General features: G+C 41.4%; 1 protein-coding gene across 4 annotated transcripts in view; it reads right to left on the bottom strand.

The window, feature by feature from the left end:
* Positions 1-1,368: 1,368 nt before the first annotated feature.
* tcf7l1b (transcription factor 7 like 1b) overlaps positions 1,369-19,941 on the bottom strand; it is a 42,642-nt gene continuing 24,069 nt past the window's right edge. The window contains exons 4-12 of one of the 4 annotated variants that reach the window (XM_052068747.1): positions 19,296-19,379; positions 8,584-8,719; positions 7,835-7,937; positions 6,377-6,460; positions 3,336-3,479; positions 3,078-3,237; positions 2,870-2,977; positions 2,737-2,788; positions 1,369-2,280 (exon numbers count right to left, since the gene is read on the bottom strand). In XM_052068747.1, coding sequence (XP_051924707.1) covers positions 1,808-2,280; positions 2,737-2,788; positions 2,870-2,977; positions 3,078-3,237; positions 3,336-3,479; positions 6,377-6,460; positions 7,835-7,937; positions 8,584-8,719; positions 19,296-19,379 — 1,344 coding nt within the window. In that variant the 3' untranslated portion in view covers positions 1,369-1,807. Of the gene's footprint in view, positions 2,281-2,736; positions 2,789-2,869; positions 2,978-3,077; positions 3,241-3,335; positions 3,480-6,376; positions 6,461-7,834; positions 7,938-8,583; positions 8,720-19,295; positions 19,380-19,941 lie in introns of all 4 variants that reach the window. The other 3 variants (XM_052068746.1, XM_052068749.1, XM_052068750.1) reach the window with 3 other exon arrangements.

Here is a 19,941-nt window from a genome sequence, read left to right on the forward strand (position 1 = left end):
CTTTGACGATGATGATGGATTGTGAGGTTTAAGTGACAAGCATAGGGTCCGCTGTCATGGAATCACATTTCGGCCTTGAATGAAAGATATTTAAAAAAAAAAAACATGTTCAGAATATGTATTACGGCTTGGTATTTTTCGAAAAGTAAATGGAGAGGATTGGTAGTTTTGGTTGTGATTTGTTTACAGACTCAGTTGTAACCCACATTAGGATCTAATTCGAGCATCGAAACAAATTTGAGCCAATACTTTTATATTAACAATTCAGATTGTTAGAGAACTATTCATTTAGCAATATGTTGATTAATGTAGATGTATTTTGCATTAGTGTGGAACTGCACTATAACTACGTCATCTGACTGAGAGGTTTTTCTAGTGTATATGTGACTCATGTTGGAAACCAACACATTTCACACACCTTTCCTTAGTGCAGTTCGACAACGTGGTGTTCGCTCAATATTTCCATGACTGTGCATTAATATATTTGTAACCATGTATTTTTTTTGACAATGCCCTTGTTGGATGACATTGGATTGCAGGATTGCATAGCTGTGACCAGTTGGTTACTTATAATCTATATTATTCATTGTATCATCAACATTTTTCCCTGCATGTGCTTTCATTGGCAACATATTTATCGGGCCGGTTTTCTAGCCTTAATGTAGCCCACTAGATCTTACAGACTTATCCAAGTAAAGATGTAGGGGGACATCAGTGTTTGTCCATATCAGTCCCCCTCCTCCAACATAATTGGCCCATCTCTGGCATAACTCTTCCCCTCCAAAGGCACCAAAAACTGTAACCTCGCTAGTGTGTTTTTCACTAATTGAAATGCCTAATGAGGTCCCAAGGGCCACAGCCCATTACCTCTGAATTAATTAAAGCCTAAGCTGCTCGCCAAATGGTGAATAAAGTTGCAGTAAAAGTGCAAGTGGAACAGGGATCCCGAGCACGTTTCACTGTGCTGGGACAGTGCTGACCTCCTTTTTTGTCATTGATATGGGACACTATATGTTGAGAAGGAGCAGATGTTCATTATTATTTTATTTGTGTTTACTTCAGGCTTAATTTTTTTTGTCAGCCTGGTTCGGGTTCTCATTATCCAATGCGGTTTGCCTAATTGTGCTTTATTAAACATTAAACTGTGTGGCAGCATCAGCAAGGTTTTTAGTTAGCCATTTCCAGTTTGGAGGGAGACAAAGAGACAATAATGTTGGAGACACTTATTCAGTGTTAGTGTGAATTTCATAATACACTAAATCTCCTCAATAAAACCCTTGTTGTGGTCACGAGAATATTAATTCTAACTACATTAAAGTCTAAAAATGAATTTTATCAAATCAACTGAACATGAAAAACAGGAAAACATTTTCTGTAAGAAACCATTTCAAATGTTTATTTAACATGTCAAAGAAGGGGCACACACTTGCGAATTGAAAAGAGGGCTGAAAAATTATTGGCCAGCTCAAGGACAAAACAAAAATATATACTAAAATTAATCAGATTTTGGCTACAAAGGATATGTATTTTTGTTCGATTTTTGTTTTTATAAAGAAAAGGTATGTACACTGGTTCTTTTATACAAGAGGTTCGTTGGATAAATGCATCAAAACAAAAACGGTTCTGCAGGGAACTTTACAAAAAATACATTTTGTTTCATGGAGAGATCTAGAAAAGGAGACGGTCAAATATTGACCAATAATATTTCTTCCTTTTCTTTATTTCGAAAAAAAGGTTGCTTTACTACCTATCTGAAAGAAAAGCAATATACAGCTTAATAAATGGTGGGAAAATAGTTTTTGCAGATTCATTCTGTTGGCTTGGTGACCAAGGACAAGGGCTGTGACTGGAACAGGGCGTGGTGGGAGTGAAGGGCCTGATGGAAAGGTGACGGGGGTGAGAGCATGGAAGGGTGCAGAGATGTGAACGGGATCGGCCTGGTCAGGATGGGTGTAGTCGACTGGCTACCTGAAGTACCAATTGGGATAGAAATGGTCGGCTGTGAGGCAGATGACGATGAGGAGGATGAGGAAGATGTGCCTCCTGAAACTTTTCCAAGTACAGAGAAGTGGTGGTGCATGCGGCCCTCCGGTTTGGTGGTGAGCGAGAGCGGCTGGGCCTGCTCGGAGTGAGTGGCCGCAGGAGCAGCTGGGGAGGCCAGCGCTGCAGAGGGGGTGGCTGGTGAATCCAACATGCTTCCGTGGGAAGACGCCGGGCTGTCACACATCTTCTCTGAGGGCAGGTACTGAACGCACTGTTTCTTGCTTCTGATTGAGAAGTCTGACAAACACAAAGGAGAGTTGGAAGCATTTGAATAATGGATCTGATGCTGCCTTCAAAAACTAGTGCACGTCCCTCAATGCCGCCAGTGATAGAAGTCAACGAGTGATTGCTAAAACGGTGGAGATGGTAGCAATGAAATGTTCACGTTGCAAAGTGAAAAATGTTCAGGACTCAACTGGTACACATGAATGAAAAGTGTGATGCACTGAACACTCAAATGGCGAGGGCCCCAACTTATGTTATTACGTATTTTAATTTATGGCACAACAGCAGACATACCTGCCACTATTGGCACTGTACCTCATAAGTTGCTTGTTAAAGAACAGAGTCAAGCGGGTAGTGTTAGAGAAGGACATTGAAAAAAAAAAAACACAAGTACATACATTCGTTACATATTCATTGCATGTGAGCTTTGTTACTTCTTTTGCAAAGGAATTATGAGCCACTCGTTACCTTCTGGTTTTGAGTCCGGTTTATTGTCCCTCTTCCTCTTTTTCCGTTTTCCCTGCACACATTAAAAAAGGGGCTAACGTGCACAGATCCACTTTGATTACTCAGTGAAGACACATGAAATTGTCCTACTCACGTAGTTATCTCGTGCTGACCATCCAGGGTATAGCTGGGAGTGGAGTTGCCTCTCTTTTCTTGCCAGCTCATAGTATTTGGCTTGTTCCTCTCTTGACAGGGAATGCCACTGTGGGAAAAACAGCAAGCATACACATATATCAAAGGTTTCGTGAACATCCCAATGGACAAAAGATAAAACACACTCGACAGCGGTCTGGGCCACTTACCCGTCTTCCAAGGATCTGGTTGATAGCAGCACTTTCCTTCAGAGTGCACTCTGCCACTACTTTGGCTCTCATCTCCTTCATATACAACATGAAAGCATTCAGAGGCTTTTTGATATGAGGCTTCTTGTCCTCTTCTTTCTTGGGAGGAATGGGAGATTTCCTGCTGATCCGAGACATTGGAGAGATGATGTTGATAAAGTGATCGTTAGAGCAAAAATACTTGGTAGGATTTCAAATCAGAAAACTAGTTAATCTTACGCATGCATTGATGGGGTCGTGTTGTCACTGTTGGGCTCTTGCTTGATGGCTGGTGACACAATTGCAGGATGGGGAATGCCGGTCTGGTGGAGGCTGTGTGGTGGAGGAGTCACCATGTGAGGGGAGAAACGACTGGACACCAAGCTAGGGACAAAAGGGGAGTGGAGTTTTAAACAAGTCCTTGAGCTACACATGAACTAGTTCATTAAACATGCCAGAATACACCTTCTCCCCTCAAAGAGAAAGTGTCTTTCATCTGTGACTGTCTAGACTACATTCATACACATACACAATGTGTTATATGGTCACTTTTTTGTTCAAATAAAGACTTTTTCAAAAGACCCCTTTATTCAGCAAGGGCTCGAGAAAGTGTGTTGCTACCATGGTGACAGCATATCCGTGACACCTGAAACCACTTTCCTTGCCATGTTCCAGACCAGGGAGAGTGTTCTAACAACCTTCCACACAGAACACCTTTTTCAAGAATCTTTCAGTTTTTCCCAATGCTTTATACAATGAAGATCTGTGGGAGAAATTAGGCACCATAACCCAGCTATCACAAGGTCCTGTTCGATTTAGACTGGACAATTCCTCAATTTTAAGTCTTTTGGTGAAGTTGCATGCATCGTGATAGAAACTAAACAATACAGCCTTGGTTCTCTCCTTAAATGCAGAGTCAGCAGCTTTACTTTAAAATGCACACTGGCTGACTCAGCTTCAGTCTAAGTATATGAAGGTTGATTCAGTGGTGTAATTCACTATTTCATGAAATAAGATTTGTATAGCTAATGCAGTCTTAACTGAACCGTGCCAAGATCTGCTGTATAATGCTTCAAATAATGTGACCTGGATCCACAAGAAAATAACTCAACATTATTTATCTAGCTAGCTATCTAGCCACACATATATACTCTGTGTGTGTGTGTGTGTGTGTGTGTGTGTGTGTGTGTGTGTGTGTGTGTATGTATGTATCTATGTATCTATGTATCTATGTATATATATATATGTTAGAGCTGTCAAACGATTAAAATATTTAATCTAATTAAAAATGCAACTGTCATAATTAACTCAAATGAACTAAAAAATTAATCGTGATTACTCACACATTTTTATCGTTTCTGAATTTCCGTTTACATTTTTTGTCCTTTTTTCCCCATTTTAATGCTCTCATCAACATGGAATCATGAATCTGTTTTCTATGTGCCAAATGAAAATATTTACTGAAATAACAATTTCGATTTTCAATATTACATGAACATTTTTCACTTGGTGCAGTTATTCACACATAATCTCTCACACAATATTACTGTCCATCAATAACGGTGAAAAAAATATTTTGTCACACAACAGCTGCTTTAACCGCTTTTTTTATGAAATCAAAACAGAGCAATATAACATTATAAAGTGCACATCTAAGGTACACTAGTACTCAGCCTATAGTGGATTTAAACCAGGGTTGCATACTTCGTTTTTCTCAAGTTTGCTTTCAACACAGCAGTCTGTTTCTGTATGTTTGTTGAAGAATAACGAGACACCGGACACCAGTGTTCATTATGTGCCGCTGTATTTGAAACTGCCGGCCGTACAAACAAGCACACGCACTTCCCCCGTGCGGCAGGGGCAAACCATTCTGAAAGGGGGTGGGGGGGTTAACTCCCCCTAACACAATCAGGCTATGTTGATAGTGTTGGTCCTTCTTGCGCGGAAGTCTCTCTACGGTTTTGTGTAGACCTCATTTCAAATGACTACACTTGGTTCGATGACAACACTGGAGACATTTTACTTTCGCTAGGTCGCTACCACTGTAGCGCACTGTCACTGTCAGACGAACACAGAGAAGCTCCACCCGCTCTATTTGTATGGACACGGAACGCTGTAACCTTCCACACAAAATAGTTCCAAACAAGTAACAATCGCGTCAGTGGCATACATCGTATACCTGTATGATACAGAGAGAGAGAAGAACAGATAACTTTGGTCTTGTCAGTGGAGCAATATGGCAACTATTTAAAGGTAAACTTTCCATTCATAAACTCTTTAAGTATCTAAACCAGTCTTTGAAAGACTTTACCTCTCTTTCAGTCCCAACAAAAATGGCAGTCTGGGATTTGACGTTTTGTCATAGATTAGGTTTTATCTTTTGTACAGTCTTATTATCTAATAGCTTCCAATGTATCAACTCGTCAGCATTGAAATGGCGCACTAGCCATTTATTCTAAATTTTCTGCAAATACTTTGCACACAAAGATGCCATGGATTTAACGCAAGTGGCAGATACAGTGGAACCTAATAAATATAAATACTCCAAAAATAAAACCCTAACAAGGTTGTGAAGTCACACAGTGGAAGATGGCAAGTTAAAATGCAAGAAAAGAAAGGTGACAAGAAAACATTCGCCCACAAAAGGTCCTTGATGGTGAACTGGTACATTCACCTGACTTTGGTGCAGGCAGTGTGGGTTCCGTTCCCGCTCATTGACAGTGTGAATGTCTCTCTGTCTTTATATATTATGCCCTGCAACTAACTGGTGACCATTACAGGGTCCAGTTTGCCTTTTGGCCAAAGTTAGCTGGGATAGTCTCCAGTTTCCCTCAACCGTGAACAGAATAAACAGTATAGAAATTGATGAATACCCGCAAAGTCACAAGAACACTATCACCAGCGCGAGCAGTCCAGTTACCATTGATTCAATGCCCTGGGAATGAAATAACCTGGATGATTGAGGACATCCACAAGCCTACATCTCTCTTTGTGTTATTGAATATTCGCTGGCGGGGACGGGTCCCACCGTGAGCCCGCAAGCTAGCCATTGCTGGCAAGTGGCTCCTCCTACCATGGAGGGACTGCACATGGAGGGCTTCTTACTTCGCTGCCCAGAACCCACGGAGCGTAATAGCGTGTGACCCATTGTAATTGTTTTTCAAAAACCTAGTTGGTACACAGATTTTCCATCAACTGGGCTCATTCTAAAACCAAGGCTCCACTGTAAAATATTGATCTCTTTGGGACGGTGGGAGTGTTGCTGAATTCGATCCACTCACCTGGACATGGATGCATTCATTGCCAGGGCTGGATAGGGGTGACGGAATCCCCCGGGAGGGATGGAGTACATGTGCTGGCCCTGCCTGGGAGATAAAAGAATGTGGTGGAAATGTGAGGTGGATCACAGACAGCTGACAGCAAGCCCAACAGAATTAATCCTCTACTCATCAACTCAAATCCTCCGCTTGTGGAAAAGCACCGTGGCAAATGATTCCACGACTCCTGGAATCATTCAGAAATGTTCTTATTTTCCTGGGAGTAACTGATAACTTACAATTAGTATTACCATATTTTCAAGACCATAATATGCACATAAAAGTCTTAAATTTCCTCTAAAATGGACGGAGCGCCTAATGATGCGGGGTGCCTTGTGTATGCACCGATTTCCAAAATCTGTCCCCCATTAGGTGCCAGTGTGTGCATTGTGCAAACCAACATCCCGAAAATGGCCCAGACAAAGAGACATGCTTACAAAGCACAATTTAAACTGAAAGCTACCAATTATGCAGAGGACCATGGGAATCGAGGATTCGCGAGAGAATTCAAGATCGACCAATCCATTGGGCTTGGTGCTTTAGTTTGATGAAACAGCGACATCTATCCATCCGGGCAAGGATGACGGGTGCGCAGCAACATCCGGCGAGTTACAACTTCCAATCAACTGACATAAAAAGTGTAATGTTCTGTGTTATAAAGACGCTTTTACTCCTTTATTCTGCCTCACTTGGCTTCATTTACCGACTGCTCTCTCAACCAAATCCCCACATTCCTAGCTTATCCGCTTGGGCTACAGCAAGTGATGAGGGACAAGCGTACTTTGCATTTTGAAATACAAAAACAATACGCACAGCGGGGCGCGTGAAGTTGGCTTTGACGGTTGTGTTTGGTTGCCATGGTAATGGACAAAAACGGCCAAAGTGAAGTTCAGAGCAGCCTTACTAAGACGCAGCATCGGGCCAGTTGCGCCACAATTTGTGAATGGATTGTGGATGCTTGGCTTTACCTGTCTGCTTGCATTGTTGTTTGAGCTCACGCAAAAGCCGGCATCCTTTCTGAGGAGCCGTACAGTCACGAGACTGACTCTGACAATGGCGCGAGGGAAACTGGCGTGTTTGATTGTGAACTTGCCCAGCTGTTGGTTTCGGATGCAGGTTCGAACTTTGATGGATTCCATAATGAGGATTGATCAAAAAATAATGTTAGTCCATTGTTAAATACTTCGATAAAGTACAACCAGATGCAGTTTTGCTCCTGCTGCCGCGAATGCAATGTATCCTGTGTATGTGTTAAATGCAGAAATAGCAGTAACTGACACTACACTTTTTAATACGGTGCGCCGAATGGTTGTGAAAATAGTCTGTTGATTTGGAATCTAAAGTGTGATTGTTTTTCCATTGTAACGCAAGATAAAACACTGCACTAAACATTCCCCGTTTGTTTAGTAGTAAGAAACTTACTGTGGCATGAGCCAGCCTAACGGGTGGGCAATAGAACCAACTGCACCAGGAGACAAGGGGTAGTATGGAGAAAGTTCTGATGGGTGAGGGGTCCGGGGAATACCTACAGATGCCCAAAAAAACAAAACAAAAACAGGCTTTTAAAATGCAGCGAATACTTCAGGTACTTAAAGTGAGACATTATTCTCAAATGGAATTCAATGGGAAAAAAATGTCGTGACCTATCATTCACTTCTCATTGGTATGGTATTGACAACGGATTCCAACAATAACCATTTTTAAATAGAGAAAATGTGTCTGGGACTAAACCAGGCCAGTCACACTTTTTTTCTTCTTTTTCTAGTCAGCTTAACACTCTCAAAAGCAACAGTTTTGCAGTGTGAAAACATCTAGTTCATAAGGTCGGTATAAGGAGAGTAGGAAGGTCCGTGCCAATTTAGACAACCTGCTGCGTTTTCTTTCATTGTTCGGACTACTTTTTCAAAATTGTTACTTAAATTGAGAGTTTTATTTTCGTGCTGGGTCGCCAAACTTTAAACTTTAAAACTGGAAGGGCTGGCCATGATTCTGTTAATGCCATAGCACGATCTCCTTCATGGGCACCCCTATTTTAGTGTAACCAACACAAATTCAAGTTGAAAATCAAACCATTCTATTTGCAGTTTATTGTTACTTATGTTGTAGTATCTGCAAATATTTACTCATGCTTTGTTCTATGAACGGAATTATTTTCATCCATGGCGCGTTACCTGTCTTTGGGTCAAGTATTTCCGGAGAGAGATGTGACGGTGGCGTGCCAGGGGAGAAGTGTTCATTGCTGTATGTGATGAGGGGTGTCAGCGGGTGAACATGGTGGGCATGCTGCACCACAGGAACTTTATTTGACTGTTGAAGCAAGAACAAAGAAAAAAAGACCAATTTTAGGAGGTGATCATTAGCTTGGGTAATACAGTGCCGTGAAAAAGTATTTGCCTCCTTCCTGATTTCTGTGTTCAAAGATTTCAGTTCATCAAACCAATTTTAATATCACACAGAGACACCCAAAGGAAATACTAAATGCTAATGTAATTTATTTAGACACAAAAAAAATCCAAACCTACCTGCCCCTATGTGAAAAAGTAATTGCCCTCTGAACCTAATAATGGGTTGTGCATAATGAGAGTAGGAACTAAAATAAAGCATTTACGATAATTGGTGAGTCTTTCACATCTCTGTGGAGGAATTTTGGCCCACTCTTCTTCTCAGAATTGCTTCAACTCTGCCATATTGGAGAGTTTTCTAGCATGAACTGCCCGTTTAAGGTCACACCTCAATCGGATTCAAATCTTTGTCTTATCCGCTCCAAAACCTTTTTTAAGCCACTCAGAGGTGGATTTTTCACATTCGCATTGATGAATTAAATTGGGATTTTGAAACTGCATTTTGTATTCCTTGGGTAGTCTTTGTGTGATATTAAAATTGGTTTGATGAACTGAAACCATTGTGTGATCAATATGCAAAGAACACAGAAATCAGGAAGTGGGCAAATACTAATTCACGGCACTGCATTTCAACATGGTATACATATCCACAAAACAGTTTTAGCATTTAGTCAAAGGAATAGGTCTTCATTTGTAAAAGGACTTCATGCTCAGCATGTGTCCGACTGTTCCTCTGATGCAATCTGGATCCGAACCAAAGAACACTTAAAAAGCCTTGCAGACACATGCCAAGACCATTACAGTCATTTAGCAGAGGAAAGAACTGTTTGTGCAGTTCAACCAGAAAAAAACAACAGTACCACCATGTCCAAATGTCAGACAAGTAACCCACAAACAATCAGGCAAAGGTAAACGTAATGCTGGTCAACAACTGGAAACATAATCTCCCACTCAGTCTGACGGCAGTACGTTGGTGGACACAGTATGTGGGAAATAGACACGAATGGGTGGATTACATTGCCACACTGTGCTATGTATGACCCCAGTCTCACAAAAGCACTCCAAGTTCCTCATGGAGAACTGTAAGTCCCGAGATAAAGTCTGCACTTGCATGGTTCTTTTTAAAAACAAATATTGCATCACGTTGAAAAAAAAAGGGAATTTTTGAAAAGATCTGACCAGCGTTACCACTCCAATGATGATGAAGCTCATAACAACCAGCGTCTACTTTCATTAAGCAATGCTCAGCCTAGCAGTCATTTCCCTCTGGCTGTCTGCTGAATAGAGCACTTGTTGGCTCAACTTGTCACAGGGGAGGGTCAAGGGGTGGGAAGGGGGTGGGGGGTGAGGGGGAGAGAAAAGAGTCTTGTTCATCCAGACTAACCTTTCTTCAATATTCTTCCCCACCCCCTTCCCAACCTCTCGTCTCTCCATCGTGGTCTGGAATGGAACAAGGTTTGCATTGAACCGTTTGTACACGCTCTTGCTTCACGCTGCTTAGAATTGTTCCAAATCTCTGCCGTGCTATTTTTTTTCTGCCATTTTTAAGGAGGGCCCGGCCGTTTCCTCCTTTTTAATCTTATACAAACTGGTTTCTGCAGTTTCTAAAGCATACTTTGATTCTGGTGATGCCAGATGGAGAGAGGAAAATATTTACTGGTGTTAAACACGGCTATATTAAGATCACTTTGCTCAAGGATTTTTGAGTTTCCCCAAATCCACAACATTTAGGGGCAAGGTATACTTACTCAAAACATTTTTGAGAGGAAGCTTTGAATCTTCAAGCCACAATTATTGTGGCACGCTCAATTGGAATCCCGGGTCCCACATGTCATGTATATTTGAGTTCTGCTTTGTTGTTCTACTTGTGTACAATATACTAGAATTTTCCCTATATTGTGAAGGCTGTTTGAGACCTCTAGACCAAGGTGCCAACACATTTTGGGAAGCAGTTCAGTGAGAATTTGAAATGATGCCTCTTAATAATTCATTGGCTTGAATACGCCAATACTGTGCTCGAAACATATCAGAGTTTGAAAGCCCACATTTCAACTCCAAACTGCCTTCCTGGGTTCAGCCTGACAAAATGACCAAGCTTTTACGACCTGTTTTCTCCGGGATGAGGACAGAGAAGTTCAAGTCATCCCGCTTAGCTTGTCAATAAAATGTAATCATTTTTTTCCTTTCATCTAATCTAATTAATCCCAATTATGTTGATACTTCAAATACTTCAAATTGTACGGTACAAAAAGAAGCTCGGTGAATGACTTAATCATGGCTCAAACATAAAAAGTAATCCGTCAATGGCTTCAATGACTTTCTTTCTTTGTGTAGGTAATATTACTCCGCCCTATGACAGCTTCATATAGCTCTATTCATGACCCACAAGCAAAGTGTACTAAAGAAACCACGTGTAACGTGAGCTGTGTTTTAAATATAAACAACATCAACGTGGTAGAACACATAACAAGCAACCTGGAACCAGATGGTATCGACAATGGCAGAGAAAAACCTTGCTCTTTACAGAGAAGTGCTTTCTGAAAACATGCATACCTCTTAGCCAGTGACTTAAAAATAGCAGGAACTGGTCCTGCAGCGATAGGACCAGTAACAGGAAGTTTTAACAGGAAAAAAGGCAAACTGAAAAAGAGCCAGCGCAGAGAAAATATCTCTGTCTCAACCTTAGAGCCTCTGAAGCTAACTAGAAAGGCCAAGGTGGTAGTATACCTCGCTTGGCAGTCCAATTTGGATTGGCGCTAAGAAAAGCACAGTCCTTAGTCAATGTGGGTGGAGGGGTGGATTTCATTCAAGCAAACATGTTTTTGGATCCTGCACATCTGAATTGAATTACTAGGCAAACAGCCGATGGGGAAGAGAGCTTTGAACAAACTGAATAACCCTGCAGCTTTGTGTGTCTTTATGCTTGGCGATTCTGGGTGGGAGGCTCAGAGGCCTTTCAAAACTCCAGGAAAGACAGGGTGAAAAGAATGCCTGGCATGCTGAGCAATCCAAGCCTTGTTTGTCAACGGCAACAGGAAGCGGACCGGAGAGCGAGACTGACCGTGTCCCATGTCTTTAAAATCAACCACTCCAAATACTGCCATTCGTCAAAGACAACGTGTGTTTTATGTCTGGCCATTGCCTCTGAAAAGGTCAATGGCAGCAATATTCCAGGGTTAAAATAATAAAGAACGGGGTGGCATCATATTACCGCAGTCACCAACTCATGGTGTGAAAATCCGCAATGGTCATTAACTTAAGAGGGCACGCAAAATCAGCAAAGCATCTGTGGGACACAAACATAAATCCTCTGAATTTGTTTGGCTAATTCACACGGTAGGACTGGGTGATATTGCGGAAAAGTATTTCATATTGGTCTATCAATAATTATTGACTTTATTAAAAACTAAAACCTGAAGAAAAAGTGCTGAATGTAGTTAGTTTTATTTTAACATGTCATATTTAACCTTTAATAAGATAAGATATCCTTTATTCGTCCCACACTGGGGAAATTTACAATATAATAATTAATAAGAAGACAAGGCAAACTATGAAAAAGGCAAATAAACTGGTCAGTCAGTATAAAGATTAAACTACAGGATGCCGTTTCTGGAGAAATTGCATGTGAAGGCTGAGAGGTGAAAGGCTGAATGAAAATTGGAATGGAATGGAATGGAATCGTTTGAATCGCTCAAAAAATGTAGGAAGTAGAGGAAAAATATTCCAAATATGAATTTCTTTATTTTGGAATTTATTTGGAGAGCCAAATATAAAGGGCAATATTTGGCTTTTTTTTTTAAACATTGAACAAAATTTGTGGGAAAAAAAGTAAACAAGGATACACGGAAGCAATCAAGGAAACGAGGAATCAAGGAAAGAAGAAAGCAATGAAACTAGGAGACATGGAAATAAGAAAGCAAGAAAAAAGGAAGCAAGGAATCAAGGAAGCAAGGGAACAAAGAAGGAAATGGCACCAGTGGCATATTCATAAGTATTCAGTTTACGCCTCATATTTAGGCCAAAAGGGCCGCCCTATTGGTGTTATGGTTCTGGAGCAGTCCGTAACAGGAGTGGATCCCGTGAACGCAGACAAGAATAAGATCAAGTACAAAAAGGTTTATTTACAAAATGTTACTTCGAAAGTGAATGCAAAGCATCCATGATGTGACACACATGCTAACAAAACATGACATTGGCGTTTTCACAATACAGCCCTGAGTTTTGACTTTGGCTTTTGAGATTTGTACAATAAATGTTCTCAAAATTACCGCACAGGAGAGCACATCTTTTCATTTATTTTTTTTTCAACATCATGTCCGGACGCTAGAACTCTTCAATTTCTAATGTAATCCAATGTTGATTAAGTAAACACAATTATATACTCCAGCAAAGGAGGTAAAAGTACAGTTAAGAGCAAAAGGCATGTCACGGTCATTATCAATTTCGGGCGTCTGAGCACTCCAAGCCGGCGAGGGAATTTCAGCTGTTAATCTCATTCAAGTGAATGGGATCCGGCAAGAGGTGCTTGCGCTTGTTTTTTACCCCATGTTTCAATAGAAGAAAATAAATATTGTTTGAGAGTCGAGGAGACTTTGGTCGGTTGTATTTTACAATACAATACATGCTGATTTATATAGTATGTTGACAACCTATAGCTTTTTTCAGTCGCCACATTATGAAATTGGGTGAAGCCTCGATTGCTGGTACAAATAAGCCACTGTGGGAAAACTAAAGCAGTATTGACAAATGGCTCATAACTTCTGAAATCACTCGCAGCAGCGCCATATTACCTCCTACGTCAAGCAGCAGAAGCCAGGACTCTTTACGTGTCAGTAACTAGACCAACATTTATGTATTTGAGGCAGCTTTCAATATTGATCTAATGTTGCTATCGGACCCATACGACTGACGTCATTTTATCCCCAATATGAGTACTATAATGACCCAAGTACTCTTTACACGCCAAAGAAAAATGAAACAATAATAGTAAGAGTGGTAGTGAAAGTGTCCATGCTGTGGTCAGAACACAGAGATGGGACGTTGAGACTGTGGAGCAAAGCTCATGGTGGACTGAGCCTGATAGAGTTGAATGTGAAAAAGTGGAGGAGGAGAACCCAGCATGGCGGATGGGAAGGAGTCAAAGGTGGAGCAGGCTAACCACAGCATGGCATAGGGTCACCCGACTGTGCCAATAAGATGAAAGTTGACGAATGCTAGCCAGTTAGCTGAGGGAGCTAGCTACCCATGTGGCACGAAACAACAGCAAGAGTTAGCCGCTCCGAAACCGGTGAAAACCTGCCTGGGTTGCATCTACGGCCACAGTATGGCAATTGAGCTTAATGACGATTAACCATTTAAAAAAAATAATGATTATGTCTGAAGCAGAAGCCTGAATGGCTTGAAATGAGGCTATAACATTTAGAATGATTCTCACTTCTGAAATCATAGTTGAGTCCAAAGCATAAACAAATGCGGGTAAGACATCCTCCATGCAAGGAATGTTCCTCTTGAGCATATCACTTAAATTACTTTAAGAATTTGATGACTAAGTGACTTATGACATGTTGACTAGACCGTGTCTCTTACTGGTAATTGGCAGTCAGACAAAACTAACAAAGAAGTCAATTCTTGCATCCATGTCTACGGAAGATCTCCCCATATTTATGCTGTGATCTGATAAGCATTTAGGGGTCAAACACTGGTCAATTTTACCCCAGTGAAGTGTCAGCGCTTCCACGAATCAAGTGTAACAGCAGAAAGCATTGACAAAGAGCGATGAGGCCTTTTATATCAATTACTGCAAGTGCCGGAATGGCCTCAATGAGTGCCATACACAGCCATGATCAGATCAGTGTTAATGTCTGGGAATTGCTGAGTTTTAGAAAATGATGCACGTATAATTCATACAACAGCACCTCTACTCTCAAGTCCAATTCAGCCACCGATGATGGGATGACAAGTTCCCCATACGGCATCACCTGGCCCTGCAGCACATTTGATGGATTATTCATAAAGAAGCGGCCAGTAGGGGTTTGAGTTGTTTGCCTAGTGCCTGCTATCCTCATCGAGACGCAATTCCCTTCATCCCACTCTTCCCACTCTTATCGTTACTATCAAATGCAATACTCACTGAATTCTGAACAAACCTGTCTGTTGAATAATTGAGGATCTCAGGCCAAAGGAGACTTTGATTTGCATAGAGGCCCTATGGAGCTTATCTGCAGAGTGACGGGACTGGTCTTTCGCTGACATTCCAAGCAATTGCTCTGATTTCCAATGCAGTGTTATCCTTTGTTCTACACCACCAAAATTAGCACAATAACATTATTCCAACTAGTACTTCTGATTGTGATGAGTAATGGATAATATTGTAAGTATGTCTTGACAGCACCGTATCTCAGCATAAAACCATGATATGGTATAGCTCCTAAATTTATAGGCGTGCCTATAATGATGTTAGACTGCTGAACATGTCTCATTTAAGAGTTGTACAGTAATACTGTGTACAATATGTTGTTTAGGATTTCCAAGAGCCTACCATTTAGGTCCTTTCTAGTGGACTCTAACAAGAAAAAAGAGAATGCCTGCCATGTGAGGAAATGAGTAGCTGCTTAAGCAGCCCCTACTGGTGTATCCTCATCCTCTCCTTGGGTTTCGCTCTCACTCCCTTTTCACCCTGGGCAGTAATCCTTGGACCCCTGTGGGTGACCACCCGTTCCCCTTACTCTCATTAGTGCGGAGTTGGGGGCCATAGGGAGCCTTGCAAGCTTGGGGAGACAGCCTGCCGCGAGGTGGGTAATGAGCACATAATCAGCCTTGCTCCCTCTAAAGCAGCGAGACACCAGAGGGGAATGTGAGCTCCTGGCCCGAAGTGAGGTGTAAGGACACTTTCTCTCCTCTGTAACCAGGGTACCCAAGATTACAACGTTTACCATCTTAGATCAAATGGTCCTCTTGTCACCGGAGAATGCATGGTGAATTCCAGTTCTCCCTACAAAATCTAAAGCATTTCCACTCCATTTTTGAAAACTTTATTCTGCATTAGATCTCAATTTACATTAAATTTAAATATATTTTTTAAGTGTGTGGCCTTTGATTAGAAGCTAGAGGTAGGGTTGTGCCAGTAAAAGATCAGTGAAATAAAGTGACTGTCCTTTATTATCCAATATAAATTTCAATTAGATGGCATTAGCTTCAACCACTTGTATTGACTTTATGGATTATTTTAGTGATTCGGTTGCTCCACATATAATTGTTCTACTGAATAAAAAATGAATTCCACTTTGCAATAAAAAGTAAACACTTTTTGTCATATAAGTTGCTAATTCCTTTACAAAATCATCATGACAGTAATACTTGATAAATATGATCTGTGAAAAAGAAGCACTCCGTGGCTCCATCTTGTGCCTCTAAGTTTATATACCTGTACAAGGAAAAAGAGACAGAAAGCATGGCTTGCAAGGTGTCAGTCATTTGCTGCATGCTCACAGGAACACTCATCACAGGCACATCTCTGCGGTCTTGCACTGACTGACCTTATTCATAATGCAGTGTTACGATAACACCAAATGTTATCGCTTGGAAGGTTGTTTTTTTTGTTTGCAAGAAATGACTGAGACCTTGTAATGCACAACTTTTGTTTCTGACTCGTTGTTTTTTTGTTGTTGTTTTTCTATCAGGCACGGTGTTTTGTTGCATATCCAATCAATCTCTATTTTGTCTATTATCAATATACTCTACTAGCTGGTTCGCCGCCCTCCGGGCGGCTCATTAGCTAGTTCCTGCGGAAGGCTGGTAAGGTGGTGGTTCGCCGCCCTCCGGGCGGCTCATCAGCTAGTTCCTGCGGAAGGCTGGTAAGGTGGGCCTTCGGCCCACAAAAGTGTTGTTGCTTGATTCAACTTTTTGTTCATCTTCATTGCTTATCGCGAAAATAAAGAGATGTTTAGCTCTACTAAATAACTAACAATTTCATTGCAATGTTTGTGGGTAGACAACATTTTTTCGCTAAGATGCCCGTGCGATCGTAGTGAGCCACTGCCTGAGCAGCGCAGTGGCGGCGCGCAGTGGCGGCGCGCAGTGGCGGCGCGCAGTGGCGGCGCGCAGCGGCGCGGTGAAGTAGGTACGTTTTGAAAAGGGACAGACGGAAGGACAGACCGCGTGCGGGACGACGCGCAATATATATATAAAAGATATTGCTGCGGGTAGTGACACAGTGGACAACACAGTGTAATGGGCATGGGCAGGATGCGACCTTCCCGTGTGGAGTACGCATATTTTCCCAATGCCTGTGTGGGTTTCCTTCGGGTACTCTGGTTTCCTCCCACATTCAAAAACATGCAGTCTAAATTAACAATAGGTGTGAACGGTTGTTCATATATATGTGTGCGGCATTCACCTGACCACCAGTTCAGGGTGTACCTCGCCTGCTACCCGAAGACGGCTGGGATAGGCTCCAGCACCCCCACGACCTTTGTGAGTATAAAGCGGTTCGGAAAATGGATGGATGGATGTTTTAATATTTGGCAATAAAAACATTTTCCGGCTTAAAGGTTATTTAGGTCACATCACACTGCATAAAAACAAAAATTCTATCGCCATTGCATCGTGAGGATAAGCGGTTCAAATAATGGCTGGATGAATTGATAATTTATGTTGTGTGTTGGTTTTTTTTCTGAGGAAAATCCAACTTAATATTTACCGTTTTTGGGCAGTGTCTTCTTGAAGCGATTCCTTATGGAAGGACCCGACTTGTAAAAAAATATTTGCAGCATTGTAATAAGATCAATGATGACTGATCAATTCACGTGGATTAGTAGAAACTAGTAAATAAAATAAAAGCAAGAATATGTTGATTTCAACCCATTTATGTAAAAATTGTTTACTGGCCCAGATGGGCCAACATCAGTGCGCTTCAATTGGGCCAACACAGTTGCTCCCAGGACACCTGGGCACTATCGAGTCAAAATCACCATTTTAACTAAAATGGCAAAAAGTATGTTTTATGGTTTTATGTTTTTATTTTTATTTTTGCAAGCTACCATTTAAATATGCAAATAGTAAATATCCAGTTGATCTGTAAACATGCATCCATCCATTCTGGGAACCGCTCATCATGAGTAGGGTCGCGGGCATGCTGGTGCCCATTCCAGCTGTCATTGGGTGAGAGAGGCGGGGAACACTTGAACTACCGGTAGTTGTCAACCAGTAACAGGTCATATCCGTTACAGTGTAATTATAAAATCTACCTTTTGAAAGGACTGAAATATTTTCTGTTACTTTCATTTTATTAATAAACTGATGATAATCATGTCATCATCTAAAGTCTCCAAAATCCCAAACTGCAACTGTTGATCTCATTTTGATACTTCAAAATGAGGTCAACAACACACTGTGAAGTTGCAAAGAAGCTGTAAGTGTCAAAGAAAATTTATCAGGGTCAATGGTAGGTCAGGACTTACTTTTTTTTTTCGAATAAAATATTTATCATTGGTTTCAAATGAGAGTAGACGGCGGTGGATTCCCACGGGCCAACACTACCCCGTCCACAACAGTATCCCATTGAATGCGCTCGATGAGGACTTTGTCATGTGCATCACTGCGATTATGGGAAGCGGCAAATTGACCACAAACTCAGCGAGCATGGTTAGACAGGGTATCTAAGGTCAAGCGGCTGAGTCACAATGGCTTCTTTACTTAAGTGTGACTCTTTTTCCATGCGGTCGCTTGGCATGACTTCTCTATCAATATCAGGTGAGGATGTTGGTAGGTGCCAAGAACTTCACGCAAAGTTTAGCAAATTAAAAACATGAATGTTTTCAGTCCCAAAAGTCCCAGTCAAAACACAAATCAAACAGGTCTACTGACGCCATGCATAGTCGAACTGTAGTAAGATATTGCGAGGTCTACAGGTTTACACCTGAGTGGGAAAGTTCAAAACGGGCACAGAGCATCACACTTACAATTTTATGGGAGAAACTGAGTTATTGCTATATTGACAGACAAAGAAGTCAGCAGATTGCCCTTTGGCTGCTGCAGCTGTTTCAAACTGAATGCAAAGGGATGTGAACCAGAAGACTTAAGTGCAGACGATAACTCTGTTATTGGGAGTAACCACATTATGCTGCTAGTTTGATTCAAGCAAATAATTTCTTCACTGTTAATGGATACTTCCCTCAAACTTGCATGATTGGTTTGATAATTTGATTAACGTATTGAGGTTCCAGTCTGGAGGAAACATCTCATTAGTACTAAACATGCAGGGAAGAGTGATTTCTTTTTTTGGGGGGGTGGGGGGGGGGGGGTGAACGTATACTGCCGGAGATTTTATTTTGTGTGATTCTCATTGATAAACCCCTCGTCCCCAATTTCTTCACTCCTTTGGGTCAACTCTCTTTATCTTTGATGCCCGCATCAACACCAACTAATGTAAAAAAGACTCTGTAAAACAGGCAATGCCGACTCAAAACTTGATCCGAGATCTAATCAAATATTTCAATTACGGTGTTTCCAGCTGCTGTGTTATAGTGTTCATGTGCACTCACTAAATGGCCCGGTGTTGGAGAGCGGGAATCTTTGAGTCCTGCAGAGCCTGGGACATCCAAAAGAGGCCATTTCATCTGCAAATACTGTGGAGAAAAGGCAAAACAGCAGATTGAAGGAACAGCACAGGGCATGTAGCAAGACTAACATACCAATACATGAAGATAATATTTACTGGGTTCATGCAGAATGATTTCAAGTTATATCAAATCAACTTTAGGGGCCACAGGAAAAGTAAAAGTGACTGGTGTCAACAACAGAGTGTTGGATGGCTGTGAAATTGCTGTTTGTCAAGGAAAAACAAGAGGGCAGCTGTGGATGCCCATCGCATCGCAGTTGAGAAGCGACAGCTGGAAGTAAGGCCCGACAAGAGTGCAAGGAAAGGTTGGACAGCAGAGTTGACGCAAACTCTCTCAATCGATTTGGCCTTTTGTTCCACCTTGAGTATCACTATTTTTCATGCATTTTTCAAAGTTATCATCTAGGTTGTGTAATTCTTTGCGTTCGGTAGCACTCACCAACCGGCCCCAGAAAGTTATTTCCTCAAGTTTTTTCCTCCTCTTTTGATTTATAGCACAACGCAACAAGTTCAACATTTTTTTTGTCCTCCAGCAATCGGGTTAGCATGAAGCCAAATTTTGAAAAGAA

This window comes from Hippocampus zosterae, chromosome 6 (genome assembly GCF_025434085.1).
Source record: "Hippocampus zosterae strain Florida chromosome 6, ASM2543408v3, whole genome shotgun sequence".
NCBI classification, from domain to species: domain Eukaryota; kingdom Metazoa; phylum Chordata; class Actinopteri; order Syngnathiformes; family Syngnathidae; genus Hippocampus; species Hippocampus zosterae.